Raw genomic sequence first — 17,794 nt, 5'->3', positions numbered from 1 at the left:
CTCATAGATGGTCCCCCTCTTCCTCCCCTTATAGATGGTCCCCCTCTTCCCCCCCTTATAGATGGTCCCCCTCTTCCTCCCCTTATAGATGGTCCCCCTCTTCCTCCCCTTATAGATGGTCTCCCTCTTCCTCCCCTTATAGATGGTCCCCCTCTTCCTCCCCTTATAGATGGTCCCCCTCTTCCTCCCCTTATAGATGGTCCCCCTCTTCCCCCCCTTATAGATGGTCCCCCTCTTCCTCCCCTTATAGATGGTCTCCCTCTTCCCTATTCCCCCTTATAGATGTTCCCCCTCTTCCCTATTCCCCCCTTATACATGGTCCCCCTCTTCCCCCCCTTATACATGGTCCCCCTCTTCCCCCCCTTATAGATGGTTCCCCTCTTCCCCCCCCTTATAGATGGTCCCCTCTTCCCCCCCCTTATAGATGGTCCCCCTCTTCCCCCCCCTTATAGATGGTTCCCCTCTTCCCCCCCCTTATAGATGGTCCCCCTCTTCCCTATTCCCCCTTATAGATGGTCCCCCTTATAGATGGGGAGTTCTCTGATGCGCGGCTGCCGGGGGTGTCCCCGGCAGCCGCGCATCAGCCGTGGCAGTGCAGTGGCGGATTATAATGTGGCCGCCCAAACCGCCCATATTATAATCCGCCACTGGGGCTGGGGGTATACTCTGGCCTGTTACCCTGGGAGGAGCCATCTGCTGCAAAGCATCCTGGGAGAGGGGATATCAGTACTCAGTGTGGGCGGGAACTGGGCGACCGCAGCATAGGAATAGTGAGGAGAGAAGAGGGAGGGAATCACCACCTATCGAGGCTCACCCTGGCTGCCAGGCAGCATAACATATGGGGTACCCCCCCCCAGGACGAATGGAATATTTTAATTTAAACCAATAAAGTTTAGAACTCCTCCCCTAGAAGGTATATAACAGAGACTATGATCTGGGCCCAACAAACATTACTAACATTATCTTATTAAATAATAATAACCCATCTTTCTTCTTGGCAGCTGAGTGTCCCCGGAGATCAGAGGGACATCAGATATCTCCAGATATTACAGCAGATGGTCAGATCACACAGGATACATATGCAGAACCTTCTATTACCCCAGATATACCCCCAGCCCCTCACAGCAAAGATCTGCCATCTCATCCTTCTATACAAGTCCTGGCTACTGATTCATCAGAGATTAAGCAGAATAAGAAGAGATTTTCATGTTCAGAATGTGAAAGATGTTTTATACTAAAATCACAACTCATGCAACATCAAAAAACGCACACAAAAAAGAACCCATTTTCATGCTCAGAGTGTGGGAAATATTTTACTAAGAAATCACGGCTCACTATACATGAAAGAATTCACACAAGGGAGAAGCCATTTTCATGTTCAGAATGTGGGAAATGTTTTCCTTTTAAATCAGCGCTCACTATACATGAAAGAACTCATACGGGAGAGAAGCCATTTTCATGTTCGGAATGTGGAAAATGTTTTACTTCAAAATCACAGCTAACTATACATGAAAGTACCCATACGGGAAAGAAGCCATTTTCATGTTCAGAATGTGGGAAATGTTTTACATCGAAATCAACACTCAAATTACATAAAAGAGTTCACACAAGGGAGAAGCCATTTTTATGTTCAGAATGTGGAAAGTGTTTTTGTAATAAATCAACTCTTTATACTCATCAAAGAATTCACACAGGGGAGAAGCCATTTTCATGTTCAGAATGTGGAAAATGTTTTTCTGATAAATCAACTCTTTATACTCATCAAAGAATTCACACAGGGGAGAAGCCATTTTCATGTTCAGAATGTGGGAAATGTTTTTCTAATAAATCACATCTTTATACACATCAAAGAATTCACACAGGGGAAAAGCCATTTTCATGTTCAGAATGTGGGAAATGTTTTGCATTGAAACTAACGCTCACACTTCATGAAAGAACTCATACAGGAGAGAAGCCATTTTTATGTTCAGAATGTGGAAAATGTTTTTCTAATAAATCATATCTTAATAGACATCAAAGAATTCACACAGGAGAGAAGCCATTTTCATGTTCAGAATGTGGCAAATGTTTTGCATTGAAACTAACGCTCACACTTCATGAAAGAACTCATACAGGAGAGAAGCCATTTTCATGTTCAGAATGTGGTAAATGTTTTGCTTTTAAATCAAGGCTCACTATACATGAAAGAACTCATACAGGAGAGAAGCCATTTTCATGTTCGGAATGTGGAAAATGTTTTACTCAAAAAGGTAATTTTTTAAAACATCAAACAATTCACACAGGAAAGAAGCCATTTTCATGTTCTGAATGTGGAAAATGTTTTGCTTTTAAATCAGCGCTCACTATACATGAAAGAACTCATACGGGAGAGAAGTTATTTTCATGTTCAGAATGTGGAAAATGTTTTGCTGTTAAATCAGAGCTCACTTTACATGAAAGAACTCACACAAGAAAGAACCCATTTTCATGCTCCGAGTGTGGGAAACATTGTACTAAGAAATCACAGCTGACTATACATGAAAGAATTCACACAGGGGAGAAGCCATTTTCTTGTTCAGAATGTGGCAAATGTTTTGCTCAAAAACACCATCTCACCGCACATGAAAGGACTCATACAGGAGAAAAGCCATTTTCATGTTCAGAATGTGGAGAATGTTTTGCTTTGAAAGCAAAGCTCACTGTACATGAAAGAACTCATACAGGAGAGAAGCCATTTTCATGTTCGGAATGTGGAAAATGTTTTACTCAAAAAGGTCATTTTTTAAAACATCAAAAAATTCACACAGGGAAGAAGACATTTTCATGTTCAGAATGTGGAAAATGTTTTGCTTTTAAATCAAGGCTCACTTCACATGAAAGAACTCATACAGGAGAGAAGCCATTTTCATGTTTGGAATGTGGAAAATGTTTTACTTTTAAATCAACGCTCAATATACATGAAAGAACTCATACAGGAGAGAAGCCATTTTTATGTTCAGAATGTGGAAAATGTTTTGCTTTTAAATCAATGCTCACTATACATGAAAGAACTCATACCGGAGAGAAGCCATTTTCATGTTCAGACTGTGGAAAATGTTTTGATTTTAAATCAGTGCTCACTAGACATCACAGAACTCATACAGGAGAGAAGCCATTTTCATGTTTACAATGTGGGAAATGTTTTCCTTTTAAATCAGCGCTCACTATACATGAAAGAACTCATACGGGAGAGAAGTTATTTTCATGTTCAGAATGTGGCAAATGTTTTGCTCAAAAAAAACAACTCACCGTACATGAAAGGACTCATACAGGAGAAAAGCCATTTTCATGTTCAGAATGTGGAAAATGTTTTGCTTTGAAAGCAAAGCTCACTGTACATGAAAGAACTCATACAGGAGAGAAGCCATTTTCATGTTCAGAATGTGGAAAATATTTTGCTTTAAAATCAATGCTCACATTACATGAAAGAACTCATACAGGAGAGAAGCCATTTTCATGTTCGGAATGTGGAAAATGTTTTGCTTTGAAATCAATCCTCACATTACATGAAAGAACTCATACGGGAGAGAAGCCATTTTCATGTTCAGAATGTGGAAAACGTTTTTCTAAGAGATCAAATGTTTATCGCCATCAAAAAATTCACACAGGGGAGAAGCCATTTTCATGTTCAGAATGTGGGAAATGTTTTGCTTTTAAATCAGGGCTCACTTTACACGAAAGAAATCATACAGGAGAGAAGCCATTTTCATGTTTGGAATGTGGAAAAAAATTTTCTTTTAAATTAGCGCTCACTTCACATGAAAGAACTCATACAGGAGAGAAGCCATTTTCATGTTCAGAATGTGGAAAATGTTTTGCTCAAAAAAAACAACTCACCGTACATGAAAGGACTCATACAGGAGAAAAGCCATTTTCATGTTCAGAATGTGGAAAAAGTTTCCTTGTTAAATCAAAGCTTTTTGAACATGAAAGAACTCATACAGGAGAAAAGCCGTTTTCATGTTCAGAATGTGGAAAATGTTTTGCTTTGAAAACATCGCTCACATTACATGAAAGAACTCATACGGGAGAGAAGCCATTTTCATGTTCGGAATGTGGAAAAAGTTTCCTTGTTAAATCAAAGCTTTTTGAACATGAAAGAACTCATACAGGAGAAAAGCCGTTTTCATGTTCAGAATGTGGAAAATGTTTTGCTTTGAAATCAATCCTCACATTACATGAAAGAACTCATACGGGAGAGAAGCCATTTTCATGTTCAGAATGTGGAAAACGTTTTTCTAATAAATCAAATGTTTATCGCCATCAAAGAATTCACACAGGGGAGAAGCCATTTTCATGTTCAGAATGTGGGAAATGTTTTACTAAGAAATGTAATCTTATTACTCATAAAAAGATTCACTCCAGGGAGAAGCCAGTTCATAGCGCTCAATGATCACTCACACGTCTGTTATCCAAAGAGCAAATCTAATCCAGATACCACAGCTATGTATTCCCCATGTGTATAGGAGATCTGGCGGTAATACAGATATCATATACCACAGCTATGTATTCCCCATGTGTATAGGAGATCTGGCGGTAATACAGATATCATATACCGCAGCTCCAAACTTGTATACGAGTAGTCACAGTGCAGCCAGGAGGTCACGGATGAGGAGGTGACTTTATGATACGACGGTTCAGCAGGTATTATCTCCTTTATCGAGCAGAAGTGAATGACGCACAATGGCGGCTTATATATATATATATATACAGAGATACAAAATCATTGGTGCGGACAGAGCTGATCCTAGTATACAGATCACTGCATATACCTCCCAGAAGACACCAGTGATACAGCAGCTCTCCGCACCCAGCTACATCTGTTACTACAGCAACTCAATGCCGGTTTATGTTAAAGGGGTACTCCGACAAAAATCCTTTTCTTTCAAGTGTTGTTGTTTCAGAAAACTTTTGACATATCATAGAGACGTCAGAGAGATATGTCAGAAGTTTTGATCGGTCCGGGTCCGAGTGTTTATACCGATCGGGTGATAGAGTGGGGAGAAGACCGCGCTAAGCGTAATCCTCTCGCGGCTCTGTCACGTGATCAGTCGGAATGATAATGGAGCTCTATGGAGCCTGACTGATCACGCTGACAGAGCAGGGAGAGGACGTGCTGCAGCGTGGTCCTCTCCCCGCTCCTTCTGCCAGTCGGTACAGGTATGAACACATCTCTATGACGTCTCTATGTCGTGTCATAAGTTTTCTGAAACGATAGTGAAACTTTCAAATCAACCGGTTTCAGAAAGTTCTATAGATTTGTAATTTACTTCTATCTAAAAATCTCCAGTCTTCAGGTACTTATCAGCTGCTGTATGTCCTGCAAGAAGCGGTGTATTCTTTCCAGTCTGGTACAGTGCTCTCTGCCGCCACCTCTGTCCATGTCAGGAACTGCTCACAGTACAGTTTAAAGGGGTACTCCAGCGAGAAGATTCCCGTACTAGAAACACATTACAAATTGTTTGTGATCGGCGAATACGAACAATAAGCGTCACGTTCATACAAACATACGAAGATTTCCCAACATGGCCGCTCACCACTAGTAAGGGCGGCCGTATGATGGCAGATGCTTGGTCATGCTTCAGTATATCCCAATGTTTGTTTACAATGAATTTAATTGACTTGTGGTCTGAAGAAAAGGTGGCGATGACATTTAACCCTTAGTTGGTCATATCTTCCTTCTTCTTACCAGATTGGATTCCTTGTTTTTGACTCTTATTCCCGAGTGAAATGGGGTAATTCTCGGAAATGACTCTTTTTTTTTGAGAACTTTGCTTTGTTTCCTAAAGTCCTTCATGGTGGAGGAATCGCGGCGGATACGTCTGAACTGTCCAAACGTAATATTATTGATGGATTTTCCATTTTCTGTGGTGAGAACTTTCATAGTGTAAATAGCTATTTCCGTCAACAGGTTTTAAATATGGGGGGGGGGGGGCGGGAAGGTATAATATATGGGGGTGGGGGGGGGGCGGGAAGGTATAATATATAGGGGTGGGGGCGGTAAGGTATAATATATGGGGAGGGGCGGGAAGGTATAATATATGGGGGCAGGGGGCGGGAAGGTATAATATATGGAGTTGGGGCGCGGGAAGGTATAATATATGGGGGCAGGGGTCGGGAAGGTATAATATATGGGGGTGGGGGGGAGGGTGTAACGACATGGTGACCACCAATACTCACCTGTCCCCATGCCTGTCCAGCGCCAGATCGCCGCTCTGTGACCCCCGCCAGGCTCAAGCATCTTCTCAGCCAACGTCATGGCCCGGTTGATTGGCAGCTCGCTCGGCAGGCTGCCAGTCAGCTGGGTAAGGCATTTTCTCCAGAGTCGGAAATTGGGCAGCTGGTGGGGCGGCGCTTCACGGGCATGGGGTAAGGTGAGTGGTGCTTGGTTGTTATGTTCCTTCCTGCCCCTGCCGGCAGTTTTTTTAAATCGCTGGACTTCCCCTTTAAATATATTATTATATTTTGCGGACGTGGCACGTGGTCCCTTTTTTTCGGTTTCATTGCATTTGTCTTTGCAAATTCTTATTCTGCAAATGGGAGGCTAAAGAGAGGAAGCGATGTAAATATGTGTCATTGTGTCCATTTGGGAAGTCTGTACGTAAAGCCTCGTTCCACCCCATGTTTCAGCGCAGATCGTGTATTCTACAGCGCTTTCTACCTGCTGCTTAATTATTTATCCTACTGTTATTTTAACCCGGAGACTTAGTAACAATAGGTGCCCTGATTAAAGGCGGCATTCACGCTGGAAACACGTTGGGGGGTGCTGATCTTGTGAATGTTACATGCCTATTATCTCAGAAATAAAGTGAACCAAGAAAGTTAAAAAAAAAAACAAAACAGGTTTGAAGTATGTTTTTTTCATAATCGGGTCACCTTAATGAAAGACAATGCAAACGCAGTGTTATTGTAAAAGATGTTATGAGTGAACTCAGGACCCCAGGATTTCTCGTTGATGTCATTAACAAAGTCGCCAAGTTCAGTCGGACCCGTCCCAAATGATGAAAATATCATTGATGTAACTCTGATATAGAACACATTTGTGGAAAAGAGGATGCACGTAGCTGGATTCCTTCTGAAACAGGCCCACAAACAGGTTACAGAAACTTGGGGTAAATTTACACCCCATAGCGGTCCCCAATTCCTGTTCAAAAATACAGTCATCAAACTGGAAGACGTTGTGTTTGAGAATAAACCCAATGCAGTTTTGAATGAACTCGGCTTGAACTGAGGGAACGGATGAATCTTGTTCAAGAGAATGTGAAATGGTTTAATCCCCAGATGGTGATCAGTAACTGTATATAAAGAGGATGGGTCCATTGTAAAAATAATAGATAATTTCAATAAAGTGTGATGTATCCCGAGTATAAGAGGTGACTGGTCTGACATGATTTTGAGGAGGAGTGTCCACATATTGTCAGAGGTTACCGGTAAGAGAGTTGATTCCGGAAATGATGGGTTTGCCTGGAGGTTGTAGAGGATTGTTATGAACCTTGGGAAGGTAATAGAACAGTGAGAGGTTGCTTTTTTTAAATGACCTTTTATGTATAAAATTTTTTTATAAAAAGCCATCAATACGTTTGATCTAGAAAAAATTTTTACTAATAAAAACTAGATATCATGACACAAAAAAATGACGCCACATGCGACTCCGTATGTGAATAAATAAATGCGCTATGGGAGTCACAATGGGACCATTTTAAATACGCCTATTTGCAAAAAAAAAGTTTTACTGCTAATAAAAATAGTAAAACGTAAGAAAACCTGGTAAACCTGCATATGGCCGTGTTCAGACCGACCTATAGAATAAAGAAAAATGCCAATTTTACTGTTAAGTGCATTATGTAAACATGGAAACCACCAAAACTTTACGGAATCGCATTCAATAACCCAAATTTACCCCATAAATGATATTTTGGGGGTTCCGTCATTCATTTTATGGCAAATTGAAAGACGTCATTACAAAGTACAGCTGCTCCTGAAAAAAAACAAGCCTCATGTGAAAAAATGAAAGAGTTATGGGTCTTAGAAGGCGAGGAGGAAAAAACGAAAACGCTAAAGTGACAATAGGCCCGGTCCTTAAGGGGTTAAGCTTCAAAATCTCCCGATCAAGGACGCCAAGTTGGAGTCCGTTCTACATTATCTTAAGTATTCACTGTATAATTTTACCTTATTTAGGACAACAAAGTATAATAACAAACTGAAAAACTGCAGTATATACATATACATATATACACTTATATATAAACCAGTTCATTCGGATTACCTGGGTCACTTACTTTGTATATCTTAGGCCTTGGAGAATGACACAGAACAGGAAGAAACAGGAACAGACAAAATATAGTGATAAGGAAACACACAATACGGGACAACGAGACCCTCACAACCACTCACGTCTGTCCACTTAGGAGACGATTGACAAAAAGAGGAAGGATTCATACAATTAGGGATGTAGAAACTGACTCCCAGAGCGCCCCTTTACCAGTGACTCTCAGAGCGCCCCTTTACCAGTGACTCCCAGAGCACCCCTTTACCAGTGACTCCCAGAGCGCCCCTTTACCAGTGACTTCCAGAGCGCCCCTTTACCAGTGACTTCCAGAGCGCCCCTTTACCAGTGACTTCCAGAGCGCCCCTTTACTAGTGACTCACAGAGCGCCTCTTTACCAGTGACTCCCAGAGTGCCCCTTTACTAGTGACTCCCACAGCGCCCCTTTACCAGTGACTCCCAGAGCGCCCCTTTACTAGTGACTCCCAGAGCGCCCCTTTACTAGTGACTCCCAGAGCGCCCCTTTACTAGTGACTCCCACAGCGCCCCTTTACCAGTGACTCCCAGAGCGCCCCTTTACTAGTGACTCCCACAGCGCCCCTTTACTAGTGACTCCCAGAGCGCCTCTTTACCAGTGACTCCCACAGAGCCCCTTTACCAGTGACTCCCAGAGCGCCCCTTTACCAGTGACTCCCAGAGCGCCCCTTTACCAGTGACTCACAGAGCGCCCCTTTACTAGTGACTCCCACAGCGCCCCTTTACCAGTGACTCACAGAGCGCCTCTTTACCAGTGACTTCCAGAGCGCCCCTTTACCAGTGACTCCCAGAGCGCCCCTTTACCAGTGACTTCCAAAGCGCCCCTTTACCAGTGACTTCTAGAGCACCCCTTTGCCAGTGACTTCCAGAGCGCCCCTTTACTAGTGACTTCCAGAGCACCCCTTTACCAGTGACTTCCAGAGCGCCCCTTTACCAGTGACTTTCAGAGCGCCCCTTTACCAATGACTCCCAGAGCGCCCCTTTACCAGTGACTTCCAGAGCGCCCCTTTACCAGTGACTTTCAGAGCGCCCCTTTACCAGTGACTTCCAGAGCGCCCCTTTACCAGTGACTTTCAGAGCGCCCCTTTACCAGTGACTCCCAGAGCGCCCCTTTACCAGTGACTCCCAGAGCGCCCCTTTACCAGTGACTTCCAGAGCGCCCTATTACCAGTGACTTCCAGAGCGCCCTATTACCAGTGACTTCCAGAGCGCCCCTTTAGCAGTGACTTCCAGAGCGCCCTATTACCAGTGACTTCCAGAGCGCCCCTTTACCAGTGACTTCCAGAGCGCCCCTTTACCAGTGACTTCCAAAGCGCCCCTTTACCAGTGACTTCCAGAGCGCCCCTTTACCAGTCACTTCCCTTTAAGAGAAACTTTAACCCTGGGTCCTGTCCCGCATCGATGTTGCTCTTAAATGGACCCAGGTCTCTCTTAAAGGCACCGGTTTCGCTCTTAAAGGGACCCATTTTGCTCTTAAAGGGATCCAGGTGGCTCTTAAAGGGACCCAGTTCACTCTTAAAGGGACCTAGGTCGCTCTTAAAGGCACCCAGGGCGCTCTTAAAGGGACCCAGGGCGCTCTTAAAGGGACCCATTTCACTCCTCAAGGGACCCAAGTCGCTCTAGTGAAATATGGTCCCTTTAAGAGCGACATAGGTCCCTTTAAGAGCGACATGGGTCCAGTACCTTTTGGAGCGACTTGGGTCCCTTTAAGAGCACCATGCGCCCCGTCCCTTTAAGAGCGACTTGGGTCCCATTAAGAGCGACGTGGGTCCCTTTAAGATCGACGTGGGTCCCATTAAGAGCGACTTGGGTCCCATTAAGAGCGACTTGGGTCCCTTTAAGAGAGACTTGGGTCCCTTTAAGAGCGATCTGGGTACTTATAATGGTAAAGATCAGTGCTCGGTTACCATGACAATCTTACTCATGTCAGGGAGACAAAATTGTTAAAGACCTTCCATATATTACATCTTCTATTGGCCAATAGTGGACATGTGACTGTGGATGTTGTGATACATGCCTGACGAGACCTTAGAGTTCCTATTGGCTGCTATATTTCAGCTATTTGCATATGTGCTGTGATTGGCTGTTAGCGGTTAGAGTGCGGCCATTATTGGCATTACAGTCCTTGGCATTACAGTCCTCAGGCATTACAGTCCTCAGGCATTACAGTCCTCAGGCATTACAGTCCTTGGCATTACAGTCCTCAGGCATTACAGTCCTTGGCATTACAGTCCTCAGGCATTACAGTCCTCGGGCATTACAGTCCTCTGGCATTACAGTCCTCTGGCATTACAGTCCTCAGGCATTACAGTCCTCGGGCATTACAGTCCTTGGCATTACAGTCCTCAGGCATTACAGTCCTCGGGCATTACAGTCCTTGGCATTACAGTCCTCAGGCATTACAGTCCTCAGGCATTACAGTCCTCAGGCATTACAGTCCTCGGGCATTACAGTCCTTGGCATTACAGTCCTCAGGCATTACAGTCCTCAGGCATTACAGTCCTTGGCATTACAGTCCTCAGGCATTACAGTCCTTGGCATTACAGTCCTCAGGCATTACAGTCCTCGGGCATTACAGTCCTTGGCATTACAGTCCTCAGGCATTACAGTCCTCAGGCATTACAGTCCTCGGGCATTACAGTCCTTGGCATTACAGTCCTCGGGCATTACAGTCCTCAGGCATTACAGTCCTCAGGCATTACAGTCCTTGGCATTACAGTCCTTGGCATTACAGTCCTTGGCATTACAGTCCTCAGGCATTACAGTCCTTGGCATTACAGTCCTTGGCATTACAGTCCTCAGGCATTACAGTCCTCAGGCATTACAGTCCTCAGGCATTACAGTCCTCAGGCATTACAGTCCTCGGGCATTACAGTCCTTGGCATTACAGTCCTTGGGCATTACAGTCCTCAGGCATTACAGTCCTTGGCATTACAGTCCTCAGGCATTACAGTCCTTGGCATTACAGTCCTTGGCATTACAGTCCTCAGGCATTACAGTCCTCAGGCATTACAGTCCTCAGGCATTACAGTCCTCAGGCATTACAGTCCTCAGGCATTACAGTCCTTGGCATTACAGTCCTTGGCATTACAGTCCTTGGCATTACAGTCCTCAGGCATTACAGTCCTTGGCATTACAGTCCTTGGCATTACAGTCCTCGGGCATTACAGTCCTTGGCATTACAGTCCTTGGCATTACAGTCCTTGGCATTACAGTCCTCGGGCATTACAGTCCTTGGCATTACAGTCCTCAGGCATTACAGTCCTCAGGCATTACAGTCCTCGGGCATTACAGTCCTTGGCATTACAGTCCTCGGGCATTACAGTCCTCAGGCATTACAGTCCTCAGGCATTACAGTCCTTGGCATTACAGTCCTTGGCATTACAGTCCTTGGCATTACAGTCCTCAGGCATTACAGTCCTTGGCATTACAGTCCTTGGCATTACAGTCCTCAGGCATTACAGTCCTCAGGCATTACAGTCCTCAGGCATTACAGTCCTCAGGCATTACAGTCCTCAGGCATTACAGTCCTCGGGCATTACAGTCCTTGGCATTACAGTCCTTGGGCATTACAGTCCTCAGGCATTACAGTCCTTGGCATTACAGTCCTCAGGCATTACAGTCCTTGGCATTACAGTCCTTGGCATTACAGTCCTCAGGCATTACAGTCCTCAGGCATTACAGTCCTCAGGCATTACAGTCCTCAGGCATTACAGTCCTTGGCATTACAGTCCTTGGCATTACAGTCCTTGGCATTACAGTCCTCAGGCATTACAGTCCTTGGCATTACAGTCCTTGGCATTACAGTCCTCGGGCATTACAGTCCTTGGCATTACAGTCCTTGGCATTACAGTCCTTGGCATTACAGTCCTCGGGCATTACAGTCCTTGGCATTACAGTCCTTGGCATTACAGTCCTCAGGCATTACAGTCCTTGGCATTACAGTCCTCAGGCATTACAGTCCTTGGCATTACAGTCCTTGGCATTACAGTCCTCAGGCATTACAGTCCTCAGGCATTACAGTCCTCAGGCATTACAGTCCTCAGGCATTACAGTCCTCAGGCATTACAGTCCTTGGCATTACAGTCCTCAGGCATTACAGTCCTTGGCATTACAGTCCTTGGCATTACAGTCCTCAGGCATTACAGTCCTCAGGCATTACAGTCCTCAGGCATTACAGTCCTTGGCATTACAGTCCTTGGCATTACAGTCCTTGGCATTACAGTCCTCAGGCATTACAGTCCTTGGCATTACAGTCCTTGGCATTACAGTCCTCGGGCATTACAGTCCTTGGCATTACAGTCCTTGGCATTACAGTCCTTGGCATTACAGTCCTCGGGCATTACAGTCCTCAGGCATTACAGTCCTTGGCATTACAGTCCTTGGCATTACAGTCCTCGGGCATTACAGTCCTTGGCATTACAGTCCTTGGCATTACAGTCCTAGGGCATTACAGTCCTTGGCATTACAGTCCTTGGCATTACAGTCCTCGGGCATTACAGTCCTTGGCATTACAGTCCTCGGGCATTACAGTCCTCGGACATTACAGTCCTTGGCATTACAGTCCTCAGGCATTACAGTCCTTGGCATTACAGTCCTTGGCATTACAGTCCTCAGGCATTACAGTCCTCAGGCATTACAGTCCTTGGCATTACAGTCCTCAGGCATTACAGTCCTCAGCATTACAGTGCTCGGGCATTACAGTCCTTGGCATTACAGTCCTTGGTATTACAGTCCTCAGGCATTACAGTCCTTGGCATTACAGTCCTCAGGCATTACAGTCCTCAGGCATTACAGTCCTCGGGCATTACAGTGCTCGGGCATTACAGTCCTTGGCATTACAGTCCTTGGCATTACAGTCCTTGGCATTACAGTCCTCAGGCATTACAGTCCTCAGGCATTACAGTCCTCAGGCATTACAGTCCTTGGCATTACAGTCCTCAGGCATTACAGTCCTCAGGCATTACAGTCCTCGGGCATTACAGTCCTCGGGCATTACAGTCCTTGGCATTACAGTTCTCAGGCATTACAGTCCTTGGCATTACAGTCCTCAGGCATTACAGTCCTCGGGCATAACAGTCCTTGGCATTACAGTCCTTGGCATTACAGTCCTCAGGCATTACAGTCCTCAGGCATTACAGTCCTTGGCATTACAGTCCTCAGGCATTACAGTCCTTTGCATCACAGTCCTTGGCATTACAGTCCTTGGCATTACAGTCCTCAGGCATTACAGTCCTTGGCATTACAGTCCTCGGGCATTACAGTCCTCGGGCATTACAGTCCTTTGCATCACAGTCCTTGGCATTACAGTCCTTGGCATTACAGTCCTCAGGCATTACAGTCCTCGGCATTACAGTCCTCGGCATTACAGTCCTCGGCATTACAGTCCTCGGCATTACAGTCCTTGGCATTACAGTCCTTGGCATTACAGTCCTCAGGCATTACAGTCCTCAGGCATTACAGTCCTTGGCATTACAGTCCTTGGCATTACAGTCCTCAGGCATTACAGTCCTCAGGCATTACAGTCCTTGGCATTACAGTCCTTGGCATTACAGTCCTCGGCATTACAGTCCTCGGCATTACAGTCCTCGGCATTACAGTCCTCGGCATTACAGTCCTCGGCATTACAGTCCTTGGCATTACAGTCCTCAGGCATTACAGTCCTTGGCATTACAGTCCTTGGCATTACAGTCCTAGGGCATTACAGTCCTCAGGCATTACAGTCCTCGGGCATTACAGTCCTTGGCATTACAGTCCTCGGGCATTACAGTCCTTGGCATTACAGTCCTTGGCATTACAGTCCTCGGGCATTACAGTCCTTGGCATTACAGTCCTCGGGCATTACAGTCCTTGGCATTACAGTCCTTGGCATTACAGTCCTTGGCATTACAGTCCTCAGGCATTACAGTCCTTGGCATTACAGTCCTCGGGCATTACAGTCCTTGGTATTACAGTCCTTGGGCATTACAGTCCTCAGGCATTACAGTCCTCAGGCATTACAGTCCTCAGGCATTACAGTCCTTGGCATTACAGTCCTTGGCATTACAGTCCTCAGGCATTACAGTCCTCAGGCATTACAGTCCTTGGCATTACAGTCCTCAGGCATTACAGTCCTTGGCATTACAGTCCTTGGCATTACAGTCCTCAGGCATTACAGTCCTCAGGCATTACAGTCCTTGGCATTACAGTCCTCAGGCATTACAGTCCTTGGCATTACAGTCCTTGGTATTACAGTCCTTGGTATTACAGTTTCAACTCACAGTCTATTCAAACAGGTGCTGTAACACACCAGACTGACCTTCCTTAGGACACGTAAAGGTCACCGTCCGATGGTCAGTGATGATCTATTGGTCACATCTTCCTCTTTTGATCAAATTAAATAAAAAATGAAAAGTTTTTCTTACCAGAATTCAGATGATCTCGTTCCCAAATTCTCCGACTATTGGTGAGTCCGTCACTCCTGCCTCAGTCGCGGTTGGACTGGCCTCAGTTTGCAACCGATCTTAGGCTGGAGGGCCTGGTGGTGTCAAACAAGTCCTGGAGATTGTGGACGTTTTCCGGTATACGGTGTTCAGCCCAAACCGTGACGCGGCTAAGAGATATTGGATTCCGTCTCCAAGGACCAGATGACAGGAGAATTTCTTTGTCTATAAATCACGGGACACGGATGATCTGAATGGAGGTTTATTACTTGTTAACAAGGACACCAGCTTCCACCCAGAGCCAAGAGCACAACTTGTCTTCACTAAATACAGGATCTTTGTGGTTTACATAGAAAAAGGTGAGAACTTTCCTGTCTAGAAGAGCAGAGAGCAGATAAAGGGCACGAGGCCACTGTCCCCTGCTTGTAAGCCCCCAATGCCCCCTGTACATTAAAAAAGAAAAAAAAAAAACATATACTCACCTCTGCAGCTGGGCTCCCCTGCCCTCCAGCGTCTCCTCTCCCTGCTCTGTCTGTATAAGTGACGTCACTCTGCTCTGGAGCTATGAGCGAGACAGCGGCCTCTAGTGGCCAGAGGCAGAATGATGCCTTCAGCCACAAGAGCTTTGGCAGAGCAGGAAGCCGATGTCTCCTACTCTGCCAGTGTCACTGTGAGCGCTCATTAGGAGTACTCACAGCGAGAGGCCCCTGTCAGCACCCGGAGGCAGCTCCTGATGCCGAGGCTGGTGCGGGGTGTTAGCGGGACACGTGGGAACTGTCCCGCCGGATCCTGGACAGTTGGGAGGTCTGTGTATAGTCCCAGGAGCCTCCGCTCCATCCCAGTGCTGGGAATCTTCCTGCAGGACGGAGGATTCTAGAGACCAGAACTCACCCCGATACCGATCCTGCAGGAGGGACAAGGAGGCCGGGAGCAGAGGAGGCCGACGTCTTATCTCATATACAGCACATTCTATACTATGGGGGATACCTGTGGATTCCATAAAGCTTAATGCTACCCCGAAGGAGGAACAATATAATATACATCACATATACAGCTCAACTACATGTACATTACACACATATACAGCTCAGCTACATGTACATTACACATATACAGCTCAGCTACATGTACATTACACATATACAGCTCAACTACATGTACATTACACATATACAGCTCAGCTACATGTACATTACACACATATACAGCTCAGCTACATGTACATTACACATATACAGCTCAGCTACATGTACATTACACACATATACAGTACATTACACACATATACAGCTCAGCTACATGTACATTACACACATATACAGCTCAGCTACATGTACATTACACATATACAGCTCAGCTACATGTACATTACACATATACAGCTCAGCTACATGTACATTACACATATACAGTACATTACACACATATACAGCTCAGCTACATGTACATTACACACATATACAGCTCAGCTACATGTACATTACACATATACAGCTCAGCTACATGTACATTACACACATACAGCTCAGCTACATGTACATTACACATATACAGCTCAGCTACATGTACATTACACATATATACAGCTCAGCTACATGTACATTACACACATACAGCTCAGCTACATGTACATTACACACATACAGCTCAGCTACATGTACATTACACACATACAGCTCAGCTACATGTACATTACACACATATACAGCTCAGCTACATGTACATTACACACATACAGCTCAGCTACATGTACATTACACATATACAGCTCAGCTACATGTACATTACACATATACAGCTCAGCTACATGTACATTACACACATATACAGCTCAGTTACATGTACATTACACATATACAGCTCAGCTACATGTACATTACACATATATACAGCTCAGCTACATGTACATTACATATATACAGCTCAGCTATATGTATATTACACACATACAGCTCAGCTACATGTACATTACACACATATACAGCTCAGCTACATCTACATTACACATATACAGCTCAGCTACATGTACATTACACACATACAGCTCAGCTACATGTACATTACACATATACAGCTCAGCTACATGTACATTACACATATACAGCTTAGATAATGAGGAACTTCAGGACTTTGCCTTGAGGGGGGGGGCTGGGGGGGTGGGCTGGCATGGAATAGGAATACATTGGAGCAGGGGGATGTAGCAGCTGTGACTTTCAGTCAGATAGAGGTTACTGTGTTTAGCTCAGTGTTCGGGCGACATCAGTGCGGCACAGACCTGCTTTCCTTGCTGTGTGAATTATCCCCTGATGATTGCTGGTAAAGCGGGAAACACGTAGGGACATTGTTCAAGAAGAGAGCAGATTGCTGAAGAGTTCTGAGCGCCCAGCTGAGTGGTGAGAAATACAGAGGAAGAAGGGAACACGCTCCGGATCTGACACTGTGCTCTGTGAGTAATAGCTTCATATATCCTACCCAGCGGTCTGTTTCTCGTTTTTCAGCCTTCCTTCCTTCCTTCCTTCCTTCCTTTGGCCTCAATTTATGGGCCGTTATTTTGCGCCATTTTCTTTCCTTCACGCTTCTTGTGACCCTGTTGGTTATTTACCATGAAACACTTGATTGATCGGTGATCACGCTTCAGAAGTTTGGCAATTTCAAGACTGCTGCTTATTCTTATATTATTATTATTATTCTTATTGTTATTGCGTTTCTGCTCCAGCATCTTTGTTCCTAGTTTGGTGAAGAATTAATTCCACCATATTTTACCTACAAGAGATTGGAAACCTCATTCTGAGTACTTGATATTTTCCTACAATCACATGCTGACCCTTTTGTAACGTGCGCAGGGGGGTGCGGGTTACAAAAACTCAGAGGGAACTCTGCGCTCTCATTTCTCCATCTACAGGGGGAGGTAAGGGCTTGATGGTTTTTTTTCAAGAACAGGTGGCCAATCTATGCCCTCGTAGTGTAGTGTAGAGTTGGTGCAGGTCCTGTGTACCTAAACTGTACAGTTCGGGGTCCTATATACCTGTAGTGTAGAGTTGGTGAAGGTCCT

General features: G+C 45.0%; 1 protein-coding gene across 1 annotated transcript; it reads left to right on the top strand.

Moving 5' to 3' along the window:
• Positions 1-1,249: 1,249 nt before the first annotated feature.
• Positions 1,250-4,411, top strand: LOC138786839 (zinc finger protein 208-like). Its single transcript, XM_069963908.1, has one exon. The coding sequence runs from the start codon at positions 1,250-1,252 to the stop codon at positions 4,409-4,411; it is 3,162 nt and encodes a 1,053-aa protein (XP_069820009.1).
• Positions 4,412-17,794: the final 13,383 nt, after the last annotated feature.

This window comes from Dendropsophus ebraccatus, chromosome 3 (genome assembly GCF_027789765.1).
Source record: "Dendropsophus ebraccatus isolate aDenEbr1 chromosome 3, aDenEbr1.pat, whole genome shotgun sequence".
Taxonomy (NCBI): domain Eukaryota; kingdom Metazoa; phylum Chordata; class Amphibia; order Anura; family Hylidae; genus Dendropsophus; species Dendropsophus ebraccatus.
Note: the sequence above shows the minus strand (reverse complement) of the source record. Positions and strands in the feature narration are given on the sequence as shown.

Excerpts from the sequence above, each read along its gene's own strand:
- LOC138786839 (XM_069963908.1), top strand. The coding sequence starts at position 1,250 with ATGCAACATCAAAAAACGCACACAAAAAAGAACCCATTTTCATGCTCA.